The 20,653-nt window shown below is 39.2% G+C and overlaps 3 protein-coding genes across 4 annotated transcripts in view; 1 reads left to right on the forward strand and 2 right to left on the reverse strand.

The window, feature by feature from the left end:
• Positions 1-466: 466 nt before the first annotated feature.
• pnkd (PNKD metallo-beta-lactamase domain containing) lies at positions 467-8,340 on the reverse strand. The gene is made up of 9 exons (XM_020089613.2): positions 8,108-8,340; positions 7,644-7,759; positions 6,916-7,028; positions 6,717-6,775; positions 6,307-6,399; positions 5,896-6,059; positions 4,355-4,441; positions 3,991-4,106; positions 467-2,601 (listed from the first exon to the last, which is right to left on the reverse strand). The coding sequence occupies exons 1-9, from the start codon at positions 8,260-8,262 to the stop codon at positions 2,428-2,430; spliced, it is 1,077 nt and encodes a 358-aa protein (XP_019945172.2). The 5' UTR covers positions 8,263-8,340; the 3' UTR covers positions 467-2,427.
• On the forward strand, positions 8,216-15,042 carry LOC109631244 (protein lifeguard 3-like). Of its 2 annotated transcripts, none has more exons than XM_069532399.1 (13): positions 8,216-8,355; positions 9,977-10,115; positions 10,371-10,653; positions 10,766-10,833; positions 10,995-11,059; positions 11,145-11,198; positions 11,339-11,389; positions 11,524-11,563; positions 11,759-11,796; positions 11,920-12,007; positions 12,379-12,474; positions 12,589-12,642; positions 13,673-15,042. In XM_069532399.1, the coding sequence occupies exons 3-13, from the start codon at positions 10,377-10,379 to the stop codon at positions 13,820-13,822; spliced, it is 981 nt and encodes a 326-aa protein (XP_069388500.1). In that variant the 5' UTR covers positions 8,216-8,355; positions 9,977-10,115; positions 10,371-10,376; the 3' UTR covers positions 13,823-15,042. The 2 variants fall into 2 exon arrangements, with proteins under 2 accessions (XP_069388500.1, XP_019945437.2); XM_020089878.2 differs by having other exon boundaries at positions 8,283-8,674.
• The window catches only part of dars1 (aspartyl-tRNA synthetase 1), a 30,254-nt gene continuing 24,065 nt past the window's right edge, over positions 14,465-20,653 (reverse strand). Inside the window, exons 12-18 of the mRNA XM_020090215.2 lie at positions 18,847-18,994; positions 16,790-16,936; positions 16,423-16,465; positions 15,999-16,079; positions 15,457-15,568; positions 15,205-15,276; positions 14,465-15,041 (exon numbers count right to left, since the gene is read on the reverse strand). Of these exons, the coding sequence (XP_019945774.1) occupies positions 14,950-15,041; positions 15,205-15,276; positions 15,457-15,568; positions 15,999-16,079; positions 16,423-16,465; positions 16,790-16,936; positions 18,847-18,994 (695 nt within the window). The 3' untranslated portion in view covers positions 14,465-14,949. The remainder of the gene's footprint in view (positions 15,042-15,204; positions 15,277-15,456; positions 15,569-15,998; positions 16,080-16,422; positions 16,466-16,789; positions 16,937-18,846; positions 18,995-20,653) is intronic.

Consider the following 20,653-nt stretch of genomic DNA (forward strand, 5'->3'; position numbering starts at 1 on the left):
TTCTACTTTCATTGGAGGTCCTCTAATCTTATACAGAAGATGTAAAATTGAGTATATGATTTGTATCCCGCAGCTTGTTGTTCTGTTATCTGGCTCTGCTTCATCACCAGAAACTTCTGCTCATTTCTTCCCTCCTATAAATGTGCTTTAAGTAGGTTATGCTCTTATTTGAGTTGAGGAAAGTCACAGAAGTGGAGAAAAATAACTCAAGCTGTCAATTCTGAAGATTCATAAAGACAACAAATAACACATACACAGCTATAATGGGGGAGTTTACTTCCTCATTAAAACATAACCTAAGGTAAAACAGTCTAACGTGTGGTGGTGTTCGTAACTCAAACATATGCAAATAGGTTGCGAATCTGCATCAAACAGACAGAATAACATTATAGTCGACGATCACCAGGGGACGTGGTGCTTTGGTGCCTGCTCCTCTGCTGGAGCAAGGAAAAACATCGGAAGCACGTTCATGTCAAAAGTTTCAAGGTTTATTACTTTGCATTGTGACCCACTGTCACCTTAACAGAGGCTCCTTCAAAAAGAAAGACATTTAAAGACACGGAAAAGCAACAGATGAGATTGTCTATTACACTGAAATAACTAATAATTCCTCCATTATACTCTCACAGTATAATTGAACCTTCAATATATTAAAAACATGTTTTATTTTTGTTTTCAAACTGGTTTATAAAATATTCCTTCATTTGAGGGTCAAAGTAAGAATGAATAATAAAATATCAATAACTTAAAAATTACACATGAACTTAAACTCATTAAAAGTCAGTGTAGAGAACTTGACTCAACATCCGCCTGTAAATTTAACTATCATCAAACAACATAACTGTTGGCAGTCATGAGAAACTTATCAAACGTTAAGGAACCTTTCAACAATTCAGTCATTTTACAAGTACAACAATGCAACACCTTCCTGTTCAGTATGTTGCTGTTTATGTAGTGCCACTGCAAACATTTCAAAAACACAAATCTAAATGTACAATTAGTTCAAAAGTCTTTTCTGTGCAGCACAACAAATGTCTTGACTGCAAAACATATGTTTCACCTTTGGCCCACTAGCAGATAAATCCATGTTTCAAAGAGTGAATGATTAAATTCACTGTTATTAAGTAACATTGAGCACATGTTTTTAGGTCGAAACTAAATTGGCTCGTTACAGCAGAACACATTCATATTACATGCTTAGGGTGCAAACTTTTGTCCTATATTTTTTGCTGGCGTTTAAAAAAGTACCCAAACCAAAGACTATTTGGTTATTTGTTAATTAGTCAGGGTTCAAACCTTAAGCGCAGGACCGACACGTACATGTTGGAGTTTGAACGGACACGTTGCACATTTTTTGTGTGATGACATCATGCTTTGCTGAACTGCATGTTACGTTAGCATAAAAACTGGGTATGTTGTGTGTACCGAGGATGAAATCCTACGAAAAGTATCCATTTATTATATATATGTATATAACAAGTAAAATAATAATCATTACTATTAATATTATTATTCAAATTATTAAATTGATGTGAGCTGGAATGAGCAATGGAATGACCAATCATGTAATTGTAAATGATGTGCAAATGTTAGCAGATGCTGTATTAAGGGTAAAAAATGATAGAGGATGGGCAAATGGTGGAACTTTGAGTGAGTAGTAATGCAAATGCTGCAGGCAATGTGATGATGAAACAAAGGTGCGACTGGTCTCACTTCTTAAAACCAGATTCAACTTGCTGACTTTGCTCGGCTCTGTGAAGACTCTGACTTTTGTTGTGCACCAAAGTGCTTGAAACAGGAAACGCCTCTTGTGGTTATTTTAACAATTGTTAAAACATTTTAAAATCAAAATACTCAAGTCCAAACGTCACATATTTCACATAGAAGGTTATTACTCTTCGGCAGCATGTGACTGTGAAGCCAGCGAATCAAATACAGTAACTTCCCAGAGATTTAGATGACTCGTTCTAAAAACAAACCAGAGTGTGTAGTAGATAATGCAGTACCTTATGTACTCATGTAGTGCGCAGTATTCACACCCCATGTTCCACACACCAGAATGAAAAATCTGGATATACCTACTACTAAAGACAGTACTACACTATGGTTTATGCCTGAATGTTAAACAGGCAATAACTGAGCACTACAAAATTACCACAATATACTGCATGTGGAGAGGTAACAGTATTATTAGAGCTTGGAATTTGTAATAACAAAAGTGTGATTTTATCCAAAGGGTAACTACAGGTTGATAAAGGTAAAAAATAGTAAATATGGCCCTTTAAATGTTCAAAACCAGTCAGGTTTTTGTACAGTACCTCTGAGCCCAGCTTGAATGTTTTTATTACTGCAAATCGCTGCTTTTGTACCACTGTCCAGTGAGCTCGCCGCTGTATTCCCTGCTGTTTAGTGAACATCTCGCTCACACTATCTCCTGATGAAGAGGTCTTTGCGTTTCCGCAGCCCTTCCAGCACCCGAGCCCTGAACTGGGTCCAGTCTTCATCCTGGAGCTGCTGGAGGCCAAGGGCCAGATGGAGCTCAGCAGAGTGGCTGCGCAGGAAGGGATTGTACAGCTTCTCTTCTCCGATAGTGGAGGGACTCTGAAAATAAAGCAGGTGAATAAAAACAACCCTCATCAAAATATGATGGGCAAAGCTCACGGCCGCGATGATTCACATGCCACTCATTTATTTGCGGAACAGCATTATGGGTAGCAAGGGATTACTGCCAAGTTGACCCAAGTTGTCTTTCTGCATCTCTACCTTAGTTCAACTGATGCGACACTTTGACGCATCAACAATTAATCACGTCTTTCCTTTCCATCTCATGCAATTAGCAGAAAATCCTCTACATCATTTTCTAAACCAGATGATAACCTGGATCACACTGATTAAAAGTGGTTAAAACAAGTCGAAGAGCAATTTGCTGCAATCAAATCCTTTCGTAGTTGGTTGTGCCGGCACCCCATGTGTAGAGGCTACAGTCCTCGCTGCAGTGGGCCCCGGCTCGAATCCCGCATCGGCCGGCCCTTTACTGCGTGTCATTCCACTCTCTCTGCTCCCTGTCTCTTCTTCACTACACTATCATTAAAGGCACAAAAGCCCAAAAAATATACTTATAAAAAAAAATTAAAAATATATCCAGCACAAGTAACACATTAAGAGAAATACCCACAGCTGAGATACTAGAGCAACCTATTTTCATTTGAATTCAAAGTAGGAGAAGCACTGGTCAATATTTCAGATACTCTTTCCATTTCCTGTGGCAGTGATATTTCATCCATCAGTAGGTGGAACATGCTTTAGGAGCAGATCTGGATAAATGAGCAAATCCGGGAATTTCTTTCCACTTTTTTTAACATGGCGAGATAAGGGGTGGAGGTATTAATTCTCTCATTGCCCTTCTAGTAAAGTATAACAGTAATTTAAGTGTTCAGTTCATCAGTATCTCCTCTCCCCATAGTTCTTCGTTCTGGTAGCTCTGCTATAAGCAAAGCTACATGTGATGTAGTGTGATGTTTGTCTGTGTTTTTCTTTACTGTGCAGCTGATCTTCTCATCATGTTCATGTTGAAAAACAACAGAAAAAAAGGGTCAAAACTATTTGAGAGGATGAACATTGGCCACATTTCATTCAATCCTGCACACAATGCAGAGATGTAGTCCGAGATGTAGACGTTGTAGTTATGGAAGTTCAGGAAACTGCAAGTTTGCAACACCTACACCATTCTGTATTGATAAAAACTCATCTAAATTCCAGATAGAAGCAACACTGACCCCTTTGCTCTGCTGCAGATGCTAGACGGGTCGCACGTAGACGAGCCTCGACCGTGAGAGGCTCAAAGAGGAGGAAAGAGCGAGCACTCTGGGCACTGACAACACAAACACTGTACGCAGGTGATAAGCCCTTCTTCTTAGGTGCTGGACAACGTGAATCCTTTCTGGGATGGTGTGCTTGAGAGGCATAACAATGGCAATGTATCATTCTCACCGTGCACAGCTTCTGGCCTCGCTGCTGCAGCACCCACTGATATTTGTTTTCCCTGGCAGTGTTGTGTGGCTCAACCTCAGCGCCGAACAGCAGGTTGTCTTCTGCATACTCATGACCTGAGGGAGAGCCAGTTGACGCAAAAATAAAAAATCATGCCCACACACGTAGCCAAACTTAAATCTTACACTTCAGAGAGGTCCCTGTGCTATGCCTTTCATGACTTTGACTGTAAGTAGGTGCATTGCTGACACAGTATGACTCTTAACGTACATAATTGAAGCCACTGCACATTCAAACCACTACAGCATCACACAAACACTGACACTGTGTCTGAGTCTGTGACAAGGGATGAGATTTTACTTACCCGGCCATAATAGCGTATCATCACTTAAAGCGCTGACTGTGTCCAGAGATGACAGCATTGTTGTCGCGCTGCCTTCAAACATCCTTCCTGAAAACAATGAGAATGGGTTTGGATTCAAAACAGCACATCTGCACATTTTTGGCGGGGTATCTGTATTTCAAAGGTATTTCACGATTTAAAGATCTTTTCATTGAGACTTGGAGTTCAACTTGAATCTTGAAATAAAGTTTTTGAGATTTAAATTTGTCAATTGCTGTGAAACCGACAGATCAGAGATCTAGAGTAAAACACACAAACAATTTTATTTTAAAAGGATCATTCAGCTGGTTCTATGCTACTATTTACTAATTCTATTCCACAGTGCACCAAGGAGCACAAATGATGCTCGCTTTGAATGATGGAATAAACATCTGGCTATAGTCTTCTGGTCGATTGGTTGGTCGATGTGCTCTCTTCTGCCAAAATTCTTAGTGGTCACCAAACCGTCGATCGCGATCTACTGGACGATCTCGACATTCTTCACTGTCGATCTCCATAACTCCCTGGACTCACATGGCAGTGTCTCCTGGTTTATCTACTGCATTTCCTTCAATACAAGTCGGATTATGCACTAAACTGAATGTCAGGACTCTACGGTATGAAGACGTGCATCTTCCGGTCTGTCGACAACAATCAAGGCCCTGTTAGAACAAATGAATGTATTCAGAAGTGAAACGCTGGAGTGCTTTTACTTTGAAACAGGTTCAGAAAGCGTTGTAAATAAATTAATGACTAAGACAGATCAACTTTGTGTTTCACAGCAGAACAAACAGAAAATGATCTTTCACCTGAGTTTTAATGTTTATCTGTTGAATTTATGTCACAAACACTTTCTGTAGGTGTGTCAAAATAAAAGCACTCCAGTGTTTCTTTTGACCAAATCCAGTCTTTTGTTTAAAAGGTTTTTTATTGTGAAATATTTGCAGGATACTGTATAGTACTGGTATTTATTTGAGTACACAGGACAATAGTCATATTTATGGCCATAATCCATGCAAAGCCTATGCAAAAACATTGTGCTACAGTAGCAGCTCCTCTCCAAAACATATTGTTGAACTGAGAAGCTAAATATTGTGCATTGAACAGATGCTGCAAATATGAATTGATATCACTGTGAATATTGTGCATTGAACAGATAAAGTTGCATAACTGCCTTTCTTTGTGAATATTTATGCTCGTACATTGAGCCTTTAACAGAATTTGCAAAAACAAAAAATATGACCCTCCGCTTTTTGCAAGATATCGGGTGGTAGATCTCAGCCTACATGTGGAATTAAAAAGTGATCTTGGGTGACCACTGGGTTAGATAATCACCATTGTTTCTAATCATAAGTAGAAAAGTGTCACATCAAAAGCCTACCAGGGTTAATCCATTATTTTCAGCAGTGACAACCTGTGAGTACAACTTTGGACACACCTAACACAATGGAGACTGTTCGGTCTAACTGATTTAACTGATTTGTATAATGATTTCCATGGATCCAGTTTTCTGTGTAACTCACCACATCCTGAGAGGAACACCAGGTCACCAGAGAAGAGGCTGGGTGGGTTGCCGGCTGCTTGTCCATCCAGGAGGTAGATCATGTGACCCACTGTGTGTCCAGGAGTGAAGAGGGCCTTGAAGTGCATACGGCCAACTGTTACAGAGTCCTTGTGTGAGAGAGGGCTGGAAACACACACACACAAAACAATACACAACACTGATGTCAACACAATATCACTCATTTGCTACACCCTGTTGCCATTTGCACATCTACATACTCTGCTTTAAGAGCCAACATCTTGCGTTATCGATTTTTTTTTTTGGTGATTTTTCATATTTCTAAGTGTAAAAAAACAGATAGAAAGACATGATGAATGGAATGAGACTTTGTGATGTGTTCAAATGATGCTACATGCGAGCAGGGACTTACTGCGTGAGGCCAGGAATGTTATCAGCTGCGTTTCCATAAACTCTACATGAGCTGTGGAGCTTTTTCAACCCTTTGTTTCCCCCACTGTGATCCCTGAAAATGGAACAAAAAGCAGAAGCTTGCCAGTTTTACAGACACAATAAAAGAACTGTGTATTTGTTTTGGCCTTCAGGTGAAACTAAGCATTTTCAAGGTATGAACGGTATAAATGTCATTTTAAATACATGTATGTTTACATTAGTGGGGGTTTTCCCCTTAGATTAGCAATTGTATGCATGAGAACTCCACGATATACAATTTATGTCAATGTCACATTATTTAGCACCCTCACCTTATTTTTCATTTATTAAATTCCAAAAGAAAACACTTGATAAAATAAAATACATATGCAACCAAACTATAAACCTCACCAATGCTTGTGTGTACAGAGTATTGCTTCTAACATCACGCCCTCTTCCTCGAGGACAGCCTGAAAAATTACAAGTGCTGTTAAAACCATCAGACAACATCAGCAGCAATTTATACAAAAGCCCATTAAGCTGCACAATACTTCAGATTGTTGAGAGATGATGGCGTGCACTTTCACAAATAAAAAACAGCGGAATTCACCTGCACTGTCTGAGGGTCTGCAGGGTCAACAACCACTGCGACACTGGAGGCTGTGTCAATTATAAGATAGCTGTAGTTGTCAGACAGTACTGGGATGGGGATTATTTTGATATCTGTAGAGAGACAAAAAAAGTTATGTTAATATTAAACTTTTGTATGTACTTTTAAACATATACATGTTTATTATATATATGTATGTGTGTCCTGATGTAATGTTTATAGTGCATCTTGTAGAATAGTAGAACCATAGACTGTGTATAAAGATGGATGACATGACAAGCTCCCCTAAAGTGAAGCCAAAGCAGTTTGATCATCCCCTTGTGGCTGACTGCAGTATAGAACGTAGACCCTTGATTCCACCATGGAAGTGGATGGGACATGGGCCAATCTAAAAAGTCAAATTACACATAAAATGAAATATTATTAAACATGGTTTCTATCGTTTTAGGTCGTTCCTATCCTATTGGTGTATGTTCCTTTATCTGAAACGTTTAGGTGTAAGATGTCAGCGCACATGTCCACAATACTTTGGCTTCATTTTGGGATCGCGGCAGGAAGAGGAGATGCAATCGTCCATCTTTATTTTAAGTCTATGCCTGGAGAATTTTGCTGTGCTGTGATAATGAGCCTGTGCAACATACTGAGGGCAACTGCACAAATAACACAGCAAAAAGACAAATACTGTATTTGCACAGTAAAAAGACAGTGAAAGCAATGCTGTCACATACCATTGAGCTCCGTGGGGTGGGCGGTGGAATGTCCAGCAGGGTATTGCTCCCGGGCTTTTCTCATTTGCCTCTTGTAGTACATGTAGCCCAGTCTGGTGCTGGTGTACAGCGCGTACCTGCAGGGAAACAGCCAACACTGTGATAAAATGCTAACCTTATGCTAACCCACACTGATTCTTAGATTCTACATATACATTCAGTGGACATGATCTTATCAACAACACTGAAATGTTGAAATTGCTCCTCAGCACATGTAAGTGCTGCCGAATGAAACAATAGCTGTCATTTGTTTAGGAAATGCCTTTATCTAACATGTTGGCGCAGTGCATTTGTCTACTATTAATGTTCAACTTTAAATCGCGACATCATTCCAATGAAGTTTGGTGTCACACGGTTAGATGTTGCTAAGCTACGCGGCTCGACAACAACAATGATCTTATTCAACATTTTCACGTTGGACTCACGCGATCCGGAACAGCGGCTTCTCCGTGCGAGCCATGATGTCAGTCCTCAGCCTTCTCCACAGCAGGCGAACTGTTCGTCTGTAGCGAAAACACACGCAGAGGAAACACAGCAGAGATGCGGCAGGAATCAGAAACGTCCAATCCTCGGGCATCATTCCGCCATTGCCCCGCAGAGCACAGCGATGACGACACAAGCGACGCGATCAACCCCGGAAGAGAGGACGCAAAAGAAAGCGAACTGCGGTCAAGTGAGCAGACTTTCGTCTTTCCCTGATTTCAAGTGCGCCCGTATTACAGAATGTATGGCAAATGCAGGTAGTCCATGATACGGAGCGAGCCAATCTTTTATGCCACTGTAAAATCCCTTTGATCCATAGTTTCTGACAAAGGTTGTCAAAAGTTGTCCTCAGGACCATCCTGACTGTTCACTCCATTAGTATCAAGCATATTTACTGTTTCATTTTGGAGAAATTCAGCCTCAAAGTTCATAATTTTGAATTGAAAAAGACATTATGTGCAATATTTACTCTACTGTAAAATCCCTTTGATCCATAATTTCTGACAAAGGTTTGTACACTTGATCTCAGGACCATCCTGACTGTTCACTCACTCAGCATCAGGCATATTTACTGTATCATTTTTGAGAAATTCAGCCTCAAAGTTAATTTTTTTCAGTTGAAAAAGGCATTGTTTTTATTTTCTCTTTCAGTTAGAGATTCTCTTGTTTTATTGTTTTTGTTTCATTGTGTTTATTTGCTGCTTCTGCTGAGTCTTCAGATTCTGGTGTTCTGTTTCATTGCTGCTCACCTCAGAATTTTAGGTTCCCTCTCATGTACCTCAGGTTTTGGAATGACGATTAATCTTAAAAATTATAATCTATAATTTGATTAATATTTTCAACAAAAACACAGAAAGAACTTCAGAACTAAACATTTATATTCATCTCTGATCGTACACATGATTGTGCTATTCAAGATTTTTATTGTAATACTTTCTTTTTTTTCTTTTTGCTGATTTGGCCTTTTCAACCCCCCATGGTGAATTCATGGTCTGAATAAGTATGGACTTATGTTCAAGATGTGTCTATGTTTATATATATATTTTTTTTTTTTGTTTTTGGATGACTTTACAGTTAATTGAAAAAAACAACAGCATTTCTGATGTTTTTATACTTTGCTTCAAGGGTGTATAGGGTTTAATAAATTACAAACCACCTGTTGTGTTTTTAATAGGGAATCATTTCATTGTCTACCTTCTATCATAGTAATAATGATAATATGCACGTTATATTGTTTTTCTTGATTATATCTTTTTAATATATTGCTATCAGTTTGTATTTGTTTATTTGAAACTTTATTCATTACCCCCGGCTTTATATATCTATTTATTTCTATTTATCTTTTTTGATATGTGGTTTATGTTGTTTTTTCTTTTGTGATTATTGCTGAAGTTTATTTTAAGTAACTCACGATTAACTGTGAAATATTGTTCTAATGTTTTCTTCTCTGTATTGATTTTTCCGTGGCTAGGATTGTAACTAAATTTTAAATTTGCATTTTCAAGCTTAAACGTATTCCCATTCCAGATGAGTTGCTTGGCAGCAAAGAAACAAGCATTAGCTCTTCATGACATTTACTGTATAAGTTAGTTCCACATGTTAGTAAGGAGTTTTCTTCTGTCAAATAATATATTTATTTTATAAATATGGATTTTTCTTTTTGCCACTCGTTTTGCATATGCAAAATTGTTTGTGTTTGTATTTTAAGAGTGTCTTGTAATCCCTAACATCAAACTAAATGTTTGTAGGAGACAGAGACGCAACAGTCTGGTGTTTTTTTAATCTAATGATATTTTTGTTATTCTGAACAGGAGCCAGCACAGCCAAGTACCAGTGTGAGTTTCACTGAGCATATCCTGTTACAAAGATGACATCCCCCTGTGGAGAGGCAAACCTCCGAGGAGAGACAGGACCGAAGGCCACAGTGCGCCCACAGGCTGAAGCCGCCAGGTAAGTAACATTTACAGACTTGTTTGTGTCATTTGTTTCTCCAGTCTTTTCTTGTATGTCTATGTTGTTTTACAGAACACAGTGTCTGTATTTGTTATTAGGAAAATATGTTTTTTTCTGATAAAACTACAGAATCTTTACCTTTGTTAAATTGTGGTTTTAATGTTTAAACATTATTACTGGTGGTATAGTGACAGGTAATATGTGACATGCCACTAGTACATGTGCAGTTTCATCACTTAATCTCTCTTTAAGGTAAACATGTCGTCTAAAGTGGACAGTCCTCCATCTTATGAGGACGCAGTACAACAGCCTAAGTATGGAAACTACCCCCAGCAGCCGCAACATGGCTCCCCTCTTCCACCACCTCCATCGTACAGCCCCAGTCCCAGCTTGTTCCCTGGCACCCCTGGCTACTGGGGCCAGGAAGGCATCCACCCGCGGGCCGCAATGTGGGCAGCAGCCCCTGGCTTCTCTCCGTCCGGGACGCCGTCCACAATACCGACTCTGTCTGCTGGAGTGCCTGCGTCCAACTCAGGTTCTGAGGAATGACACTGGACTTCAGTGAATCATGTCCTGCATTATGTTCAGCTGAGCTTCCGAAAGATTAGTAAGTATAAATCACCACTCTGCTGTTCCCAATTCTGCAGGAGACATGGGGGATCTTCTGAGCGCCCAGTGGGAGAGCACATCGATTCGGCATGGCTTCATCAGGAAGGTAAGGATTTTTAACACTGGCCACGTGTCACACAGACTCCAACTGTGTGTTGTTTTGTTGTTCAGACCGACAATGACAAATCCCAGTAATCTCATCTAAATCTACTAAATGTGTTTTCTTGTGTGCTCAACAGAACATCTTGGTTTTGTGTCTTTGGGCAGGTTTACTTAATTCTTACAGCACAGCTTGCTGTCACCTTTTCAGTCGTTGGCGTCTTTACATTTGTGTAAGTGTCCCTGTGCATTAAAACAATGCTACTTACTGTGTGTGCTGGAGGATGAGGAAGTCATTTATGTCTGTGCTTTTCACAGGGACCCAGTGAGGCTGTTTGTCATCAGATACCCTGGCATCTACTGGGCATCTTTGTGAGTTACATTCTAGGAACCAAAGACTTTAAGTGCAAATAAAAGAGCAACTCTGCAGAATCTGCTGTATTGTCAGTCCTGTGTTTTTCCTGATATGATGTTGTATACAATACCAACCGAAGTGATTAATCTCTCCATAGTGTGGTTTATTTTTTGGTGTACTGCATTCTCATCTGCTGCAAAGAGCCGAGGTGAGCACGCCCCTGTCCTGTCTGAATAAGACAGAAAATGATTATACTACTACAATTTGTTTGTCTTTTTCAAATATTTTTAACCAGTAATATTTCTATCTGTATACTTAAAATATTCAAATGTTTTTGTTTAGGAGACGTTTCCCATGTAATCTTGTGCTGTTGGGAATATTTGTAAGTATTGTCAATATTGATTAATGATTGAATGATAATAATTAGTGCCCAGCAAAGGCAAAAATTAAGACGATACTGTGAGGATTAAGATAGTGTTTGAATTCAAAATTGAAAAAAAAACAAAGGCAGCATTTAAAAGAAGAAAGAATCCACTCTGTCCTTTATAACACATTGTTTTCATGACTCATCTTGCAGACTCTGGCCTTGTCTTACATGTCTGGAACAATTTCGAGGTTTGTTCTTGGCACCAGCTCAGCCGATCCACCAGAAAACACAGTCACCTTTTCATAATGATGTATTCATATCATCGTTACGTTCTGTTCAATCGTTTTAGTTTTGATTTCTGTCTTTTACAGCTATTATGAAACGAAAGCCGTGTTCCTCGCCATGGGAATAACAGCATTAGTTTGTATAGCTGTCACAATCTTCTGCTTCCAAACTAAGGTAGATGGGGATGTAAACTGTGTCTCTCTGTAGCTTAGTAGCTTGTGACTTGTCAGAGGTTGTCTTTGTTGTCAGTGTAAAAGAACTCCTTTGTCTCGCGTTACAATGGGGCTCTGAGTTCCTTTAAATATTTATAACATTTCGGGACAAGATGTGAATCCAACTTCTCCGTCTGATGCAACCCAAGATGAATGAGTTACATTTCTGGCTGGAGCAGAACACATCCTCCCCGTTTTATTATTATTATTTTATTTTATTTTATTTAAAACCTTACTCTGTTCCTTTTTCAAATGATCTCCACTGCTCTTTCATGTGACTTGAAGCCTATTTACTTCACTTTGATCCCGTTGATGACTTGCTTCTCATCACAGGTGGATTTCACCTCCTGCGGGGGCCTTCTCTCTGTTGCCGCCGTTTTGCTCATGATCATAGGGATTGTTACGGCAGTCGTCCTCTCCTTCCAATATGTGAGAACTCTTTGGTCAAATCTTTTAATTCATTCTCTCTACTCTCTTCGCTCAGTTGGGTGTATCTGTGTGACTGATTTCACATTCAGCGGCCTTTCTTGTGTCACTCTACAGGTCCCCTGGCTGCATATGCTCTACGCTGCAATTGGAGCTGTCGTTTACACTCTGGTGAGTCTAAACTCTCGGGACAACTCGTGAGTTTGGTATCGCAAGGTTATCGTTGAAGAACAAGAGGCATAGTCGTCCTTACACCATGAAACACACAGTAATTCATCAGACCGAACAACATATTGACAATATACTACTTATTGAGTATTAATCACATCAGGTCTTTCCCCACTCTGAAACCAGAAATGACTCAGTAATTATTAAATCATATAATTTATGGTAAATCAATGTTTTAGTCTGAGAGTGGTGCAAAAGGCTGAAGAGAAGGACCATCGATTGGAAAGAGTTTGTTTTCTGGGGATATTGAACATGATCAATGACTTTCAGGCCAGTTTGTATATTTGTAGTCTAGCTCAAGGAAAAGCAAATGTTCTGTTGGTTTGTTCACCACTTTTACAAATTATAATAAGACCAATTTAATGAATCATCATGGTCCCCATATGATATACCCTATTTGACTTTAGCTAATCTTTCCTCGAGTGCTGCCACAAGGTTTCACACTCGTGGCAGTGTATTAAATATCATGGCAATCCATGAATGGGTGGCCAGAAATGTGGCTACCTAGTTAAATTGTAATTGCATGTCCCTCGACTGTAACAACATCTCTCAACTTCTCATGTAGTTGTTGAACATGGTAAAAATTGTGGCCACTAAACTTGAACGTATTAATATTGCTATTGTGAGAATGTTAGCATTCTGAAGTCAGCATTTAGCTCTACATACCGTGGATGTGTAAGACTGCTTACAGCCTTATTTGTGCACTGATGGACACATAGTTGGACTGCTGGAAATGTCAAGGGGTTACAAAAAGATTCAAATATGGAACATGAAAGTCACCATCAATGTTGTGGCAAGTTGTTCAGATTGACTCAGTGTTTCAGAGGCGACATTATCAACACTTTCCCATTGGAATGAGATAAAAAGTATATATCATGTTAGCTTTTGAAATATTTGATGGTCTGCATCTCGTGCCTGCATCAAAAACATCTTAATAAACAACTGAACCTCATTGTTTTTCTCTGTCTGTTAGTTTCTGGTCTACAACACCCAGCTTCTTATTGGAAACCGTGAGTTGGCCATCAGCCCAGAGGAGTACGTCTACGGAGCGCTCTCTCTCTATGTTGACATTGTTCACATCTTCCTCTTCATCCTTCAAATCAGCGGAGCAGCGACTGAATGAGCCCCATGGTCAGAGCGTATCTCATCATCTCAAGACTTTACTTTGTATTGTATTCGTCATTAAACATAATGCTAAATGCAAAGTGTGTAAATTAGGATACTATCAATTCCACTGTAAACTGTATATATTTTTATGACAGTCACACATGAGCACTTTGATCTCCTCTTGCACTGTATGAAGGTGGAAGTGGATTTAAAGTTTTTATTCTCCCAAATGTGAATGAACAGAGATTCTAAACCTTTGCAGATTGTATAGTTGTAAATTAATAATACATGTAATGTTCCTTTTTCGTGTACGCAAGTGTTATTTCAGTAGATCATCCATACGAAATTAAAACATCTTAACAGTGTGAGTGTAATCATTATTGAATTAATAAGTAAACTGTTTTTGATCCTTCAGAGGTTTAACATTAAGCATTGGAGAGGCTCACACTCTGTATATTCCTTCATCAACTTTTTTATATTGTTATAGCGTGATTTCATAGTGATATCATGAAGATATCATTCTTATAATATTCTATAGTTTTTTTGATCTATAAAAGCAAAAATAATTATTTTACAGAAAATCTGTTTTCTCAACCATGTTTGTAGACACACCCACATACTCAACAGTTGGGAAAACCAAAGGAGACAAAACACTTGATGGCTTCAGTATTTTTTGTATTTATTGAGTTGACTTTAGTTCCATTAATCCCTAAAAAACACCTGTAGTTACCAGCAAACTGCTTGAGACCACAATCACTAGTCCTAAATCTGTGCTGGTAGTAGGGGGGACTCCGATCTGGATTAAAGTAATTTTCTAAACATTGTAAACATAGAAAAGAAGTTAGACAAACACTGACTCATTGGATAAAAGATGTGTGCTTCCAGCAACTTCCTTAAATCACAGATCAGCTCCTCTTTGTTTTTATTCTCTTTGTCATTTTCTGTTGTTGGACAACTATGCACATCAATCAATAAAATACACCCTACTGTTGCACCTGCGTTATTCTTGTATCTTAATGGTTAATCATAGTGGCACGCTAGTGCCATAGAGTGTCCTCTCCTTTTCTGGATTAGTATTGTTTCCCATCACCAGCTTCTGTGTGTTAGTCCCAGATGATTGGGTTTGTCTACTTGGACGAGGGTTCAAGGTGTCAGGCGCTTAGGGTCACGGGGGAACATGGAGGTCTGACGCACGTTGTGGAGACCGAGGTACAGCATGCAGACTCTCTCCAGGCCTGAGGAGAGAGCAAATCTTTATTTTTGTCAGGAACACGTGAAGCTGGGCTCATATTCTCATATAGTTTGTTATGATAATGCTTTTATAACAGGAATTCCTCAGTAAAACAGAGAGAGAGTTCCATCTCATGTTGGTTACCCCTCAAAAAATACATCACTTACCAATGCCTCCACCGCCATGTGGGGGGGCTCCATACCGGAAGGAGTCAACGTACGCCTTGATCTTCTCCAGGTCTAAATTGACATAAAAAAAGAGAAAGACGGTTTAAAAACAAAATAAATAAAAAGTTACATGTCAGACAATAATTCCAACCAATTTTTTGGTTTGTCATTCCCACCGGCTGCCTAAAGAGGGAGACAGAAATCATATGTTCATATGCACAATGTCTCTTAACACTCTACACATGCTCTTACCGATCTGGTGATGCATGGCTCTCTCAGTCAGAAGCTGAGCATCGTGGACTCTCTGAGCTCCGGACAGGATCTCCTCACCCCTCATGAACATGTCATATGAGTTGGAATATTTCTGATCAAAAACAAGGAGACATGTTTTATTTCACATCCAGAATCAAGCTCTTCACATATTTGTTAATGACCCTGACACACAAATGGTGCAAAACTCAAGAAACTTTGCCATTGCACTAAATCTGATCCCATCTGAGTGAATTAAGTTGTTAGAGTGATTCCACAAATAACAGAAACACGACTAAAACAAGAAAAAAAGCCAAGTCATCATTTTCTGCTTTAGTTGTGGGACAAAACTTCTCAGCACATCACAATATCCAGCAGAAGACAGAACAGTGTTTGGCTCAGTCTATGGCTGCTCTCTGGCCAATTTTTTAAGTTTAGGCACCGTCAACCACAAAACTAATTTACAAAAATTTACATAACATTTGTTTTCTGCATAGTTGTTACCATGTAGCCAGTAACTGTGTCTGTAGAAGTAAGAAACTTACAGGGTTGTTTGGATCTGGCATCGTGTAGAATGGTCTGACAGCCAGTGGGTATTTATCCAGCACGTAGAAGTCAGTATCATACTGAGGAAATAAAAAAGAGCAGATACAGTCATCAAAAAAAGTTTATAAAAGTGATATTATAAAATGTACTCATACTCATTTTTGTTAAAGTTATTTGTAGTGATAAAAGTTTATAAAAGTTCTGTAAGCTCTGTCTGTCTGCTTTTTTGGTTTTGTCATGTGCAATACTTATGAGGGATATGTTGTAAATAATTTATCTTAAACATCTTTTCAATTGAACTAGATCACCTTGGTGTTTGTGCAACACTGATGTACCTGCTGACACAATCATGTACAATCTATGTCCAGTAAAGCTATATTCATATTTTTACCAATATTGAACTAAAGGGACATATGAACGTACCTTTTCCTTGACGAGACGGCCAAGCAGCTTTTCATTGGGTGTACTACAGGACAACAGAAAAAGAAGGGGATATTTATACAAGCAACTGTATTTTATCGTGTTCACCTTTACTTGCATCTCTACACTATTTATGTATATAGTTCTCTACTAGTGTATTTAAGGCAAAACCAGATTAGAAAAACTGTCTCTATGTCCATTACATTCCAAATGTCAATAGTTCAACAGAACAGTTGGATCACAAGATTTACTAGAATCTTAAAATGTTGCTGATTTATTTGTCTGATGTTTCACTTCTCTTTAAACTCAAATCAAATCATCTGACATGATGGACAGGAAGTGAGTCACAGGGCGTGAGACGTTTTCTGACCTGAGGTCTTCCTCGTCACCCATCTCTACCCCGGCCTCATGCAGCATGGCCACAGCCTCAGTGTACTCCAGCCTCAGAGTGGGCTCCAGGAATTTGAAGGGCTCACTGGGAAACTGCTTGTTCACAGTCTGGATCTCGGTCTGGAAGCTGAAACAGACACAGACACATTCAAACTTAGAAATCAAGGCTTAGAACTCAGGTTGTTAACCAAACAAGGGTTAAAGCCCACATGATCAGCCACTTTGTTAGAAAACATTTAGATCATTTAAGGCCACTGCCTCTGCTCTCTCCTCAGAAACAGAACATAAATACTTTAATGGAAAGACAGTACGAACTAAATCACAACTAAAATGCAGTAAGTAGAGAGCATTGTTCTGTCAAGGCCAGACAATCCTACACGTCTAGCTCTTACAATAAAAAAATAACAGGAAAAGGCAAAGTAGTCTGATAATCTGCAACAAATTGTACTAATTCATCAACATCAACAAAGAAATCTACGAATGGATCAAACTTGAATTACTGAGAAATTGACAAAAAGAATGTGGTGTAACAGAAGTGAAGCATTTATCTTTCAAAGACATCAAACATGAGTCATTTGTTTTAAAAATAATTTGAGACAACTAACAGAGATTTATGTCACAGTTGCTGTCAGTCAAAGGTGCATGCAAAATAATTTAATATGTCACTGAGGCCCAGTGAGGAAAATCATGAGAACAAAACACAAACAGTCAAAGTGTCTTGAAAAAGAGGAACAATGGTCATAAGTTGAAACTAACTGATGATGACTTGTTTACAGAATAAAAGGGGCAGACATCTGCAGCGGATGTGATCTAATATGACTCATGTCTGATTCCGTTTACAGACACTGGGCTCTATTTTAATCATGAAAGCACGCGGTCAGAAGGCTGTGGTGTGACAGTCTTCAGGGCGTGTCCAAATCTATGTTAGCTAGTTAAATGGTGGAAAAAAACTGTTGCAAGCCAGGTGCATGGTTTATAATGGTTGTATTTAGTGTCTTTAAACATGGGTGTGTTTTTAGTGTAACGTGCAATAAACTACTAAGAGTGAGCTCTCTGTTTCCTTTGGTGAAACTTGGTGGATTGCTGTTGTAATGGCTGATTTGTCAGGTACTAAGTGCACTCTACATGTCCACCCACCTATGTAGGTTCCTGTTCCTATCTCAACAACGTGCCCTTAAAGTAAATTCAAAGCAGTTTGTTTCTGAGGTAGTAAGGAAACCGAGTTGTACCCATCTGTCCTTATTCGTCATGAATGCCGCAGCCATCAGCCAAATCCCCTAAATTATCATTTTCCATTAATTTCAGAGCTAACAATACAAGTACAGTAGAATGTAGCACAAACTCATTCAGTTGGAATAAAATGAGGTCGAAAGAGGCTTAACTTTAGGCCTTTTCCATTTCTTAACTGAGGTGGTTTGGGTGTGAATGTGCACAATAGAGAGCAGGTGCCATATGTATTAAATTAATATTGAAATTGGTGAGAAGCTTTTCTTAGAGGTTGGCTTGAGTAGTCAGGAGTTTAATGAAGGAGGCAAAGCGCTCATCCATGTGCTGCCTGCGGTCAATTATTAAACAGAAGGTTTATGACTGGAAAAGTTATGTCTTAGAACTACAGTCATTCGCAGACATTTGAAGCCATAAATACTGCAGCTTCCATAGTCATCTCGTATTATAGTTCATTACATGTGCAGTACTAGTTCACAACACTAGGAGGCAATAGAGCCACATGATTAAATTGAGTGTGTGGAAATGGCTGCCTTTTATCAGAGAAGACAGCAGTGGGTGAGAACATTTAATCTGGATTCAACAGATGAAATCACATTACTAAGACATACAATAATATAAATAAACCCTTTTATCAGCCATGAAATTTCCGCACCAGGAAGTGATCCTGTTAAAATTCAGTGTGAATCTTTTGTGACATTTCATTTGCATCAGGTTTTGGTGCAATCGTCACCTGAACCCACACAAAGTTTTAGTCCAACTAAAGTGTCAGCCTCTTAGTTTTGAGCTTCACTCTATAAATCCTGATCTTACTTGTCTCTCAGGCCCTTAAAGATCTGAACCATCGTTTCGGTGATGGAGTCGATCACTTCATGGTAATGGTAGTTGAAGGCCATTTCAATATCCAGACCCACAAACTCAGTCAGGTGACGGTGGGTGTTGGAGTCCTCCGCCCTGAAAACTGAAAGATTCAAAAATCAGTGTGTAAAAATCAGCAAATGGAAGAAGAGGAGAAGTGACAGAACATGTTTTATCAAGTATCATTGTTTCTTAGGGCAATGGATGTTTTAAGTTAGCCCCTGACCAGGTGAGGCAGGGTCAATATGAAGGGTCTTCAAGATCAAAATCTGGCCTCTAAATTCAGTCTTTCCCCGAGATATTGCATGAAACAAGGACAATGTCTCAACATGCATATTAGTGCCTAATTGAAGAGTATTTTTGTCACAAAGAAAACATTTTCAGTCATGCTAATGCTAATGAAATAGTTTGTAATTAGGACCTTTCATTTTATTGATTGATTTGTCCTTTGTCTGCAACGAGTCCTCTAAACTGAATCAGTTCTGATTACCAATCTGATGAGTTTTGACATCACAGCTGGTGATGGTTTGCAGGTACTTGTCTGATGATTTCTTTGTCACCATCAGTGCTGCAATGATTTGCTGTAGACAACTGAGGCCCTGTGTAAACCTAAGGACTCACTAAAGCTGTTTTCAGACATTAAGACTGGTTCCAGACATTTGCTGGTGTTTGCCTTTCACTTATGAAGAAAGCAGCAGCAGATTGTCTGGGTCAGATGCTTTCACAACAGGAAATTGTCTGATCATGAAGTTGAGAAGTGGCACCTGGGTAGAGCATAGAGCACACAGGACTAATTTCTACTGCAGAAATCCTGTTTTTGTCCACAGCACAGAAACACAGGCCTCTGCCTGTTGTCGGGAGCAACTGACTTTGACATTTACGTTCTCACTCCTTCGGAAAAGGAAAATGTCCAGACTTAAGGGCACGTCTGAAAGCAGCTTAATGTGAAACTGAGCAGGTCTACATGTCCGAGTGAATCTCACACATGCAAACAGTAGATTAAATGTATCTCGACCTCCACACATGGCTGAATGGAGTGGACATCAGACATGCACATGATCTCCGAATGATTGAGAGTAAATGAAACAGACCCACGTGTATGGGTTATAAATGTGGATAGGCACATTTCTGCTTTTGTGTGCACTGAGTTTTAATTAAGAACTTAGTTTTATGCATCTGACCCCTGCATACGTTTACTAAAACAAACAATAAAAAAACTTACAGCGCCAAACACAATAAACATGACATCTGCTCCTCACTGCTGCAGACCAGCCTTGTGTTTGTCTCTTTGCTCCCTGGTGGACCTCTTCAGCTGTATTTAGGTAGTGGCACCATATATACTTACGCAGAGATGCCAGGATTTCAAGGAGACATGAATCTTAATTCTCTTGCTGAATCGATGCGACTGTAACTAAGGCAACAGCAGCATGTACATTGTTGACTTAGAAGCTGCAATGACCCTAAGCCCTTTGATTTCTTTGTGTGCAGAGAAGAAAACAAAGACCTTGGTTCAGTCGGTGGAAAATGTGCATCCATCTCCAAAATGTCTCATTTTATCTGGGTGAGATTTTTGTGTCATGTAAAAAAAATAAGTAAGAAGGGTCTGAACGTGTAGGAAGAGTGGCTGTTCTTATTCGATCGAGTGGTGGCAGTGTTTGCTAACCCACAGAGCTGCGGATTCTCTTAAATCCAGTACAGCATCATAAAGTCTTTTACAAGCCCCACTGTGTCACTAACACACTAAAATACACAGCAGCTCCGA

This window comes from Paralichthys olivaceus, chromosome 10 (assembly GCF_024713975.1).
Source record: "Paralichthys olivaceus isolate ysfri-2021 chromosome 10, ASM2471397v2, whole genome shotgun sequence".
NCBI lineage: Eukaryota > Metazoa > Chordata > Actinopteri > Pleuronectiformes > Paralichthyidae > Paralichthys > Paralichthys olivaceus.

Bases quoted from the DNA above. Each gene is read 5' to 3' on its own strand.
- pnkd (XM_020089613.2), bottom strand. From the start codon at position 8,262: ATGATGCCCGAGGATTGGACGTTTCTGATTCCTGCCGCATCTCTGCTG. The intron at 7,760-8,107 runs GTGAGTCCAACG...GTTTCCCTGCAG, and splicing joins AAGCCGCTGTTCCGGATCGC to GTACGCGCTGTACACCAGCA. The intron at 6,060-6,306 runs GTAAGTCCCTGC...GTGTGTTTCCAG, and splicing joins AACATTCCTGGCCTCACGCA to CCCTCTCTCACACAAGGACT.
- LOC109631244 (XM_069532399.1), top strand. From the start codon at position 10,377: ATGTCGTCTAAAGTGGACAGTCCTCCATCTTATGAGGACGCAGTACAA. The intron at 11,390-11,523 runs GTGAGCACGCCC...GTTTTTGTTTAG, and splicing joins ATCTGCTGCAAAGAGCCGAG to GAGACGTTTCCCATGTAATC. The intron at 12,643-13,672 runs GTGAGTCTAAAC...TCTGTCTGTTAG, and splicing joins GAGCTGTCGTTTACACTCTG to TTTCTGGTCTACAACACCCA.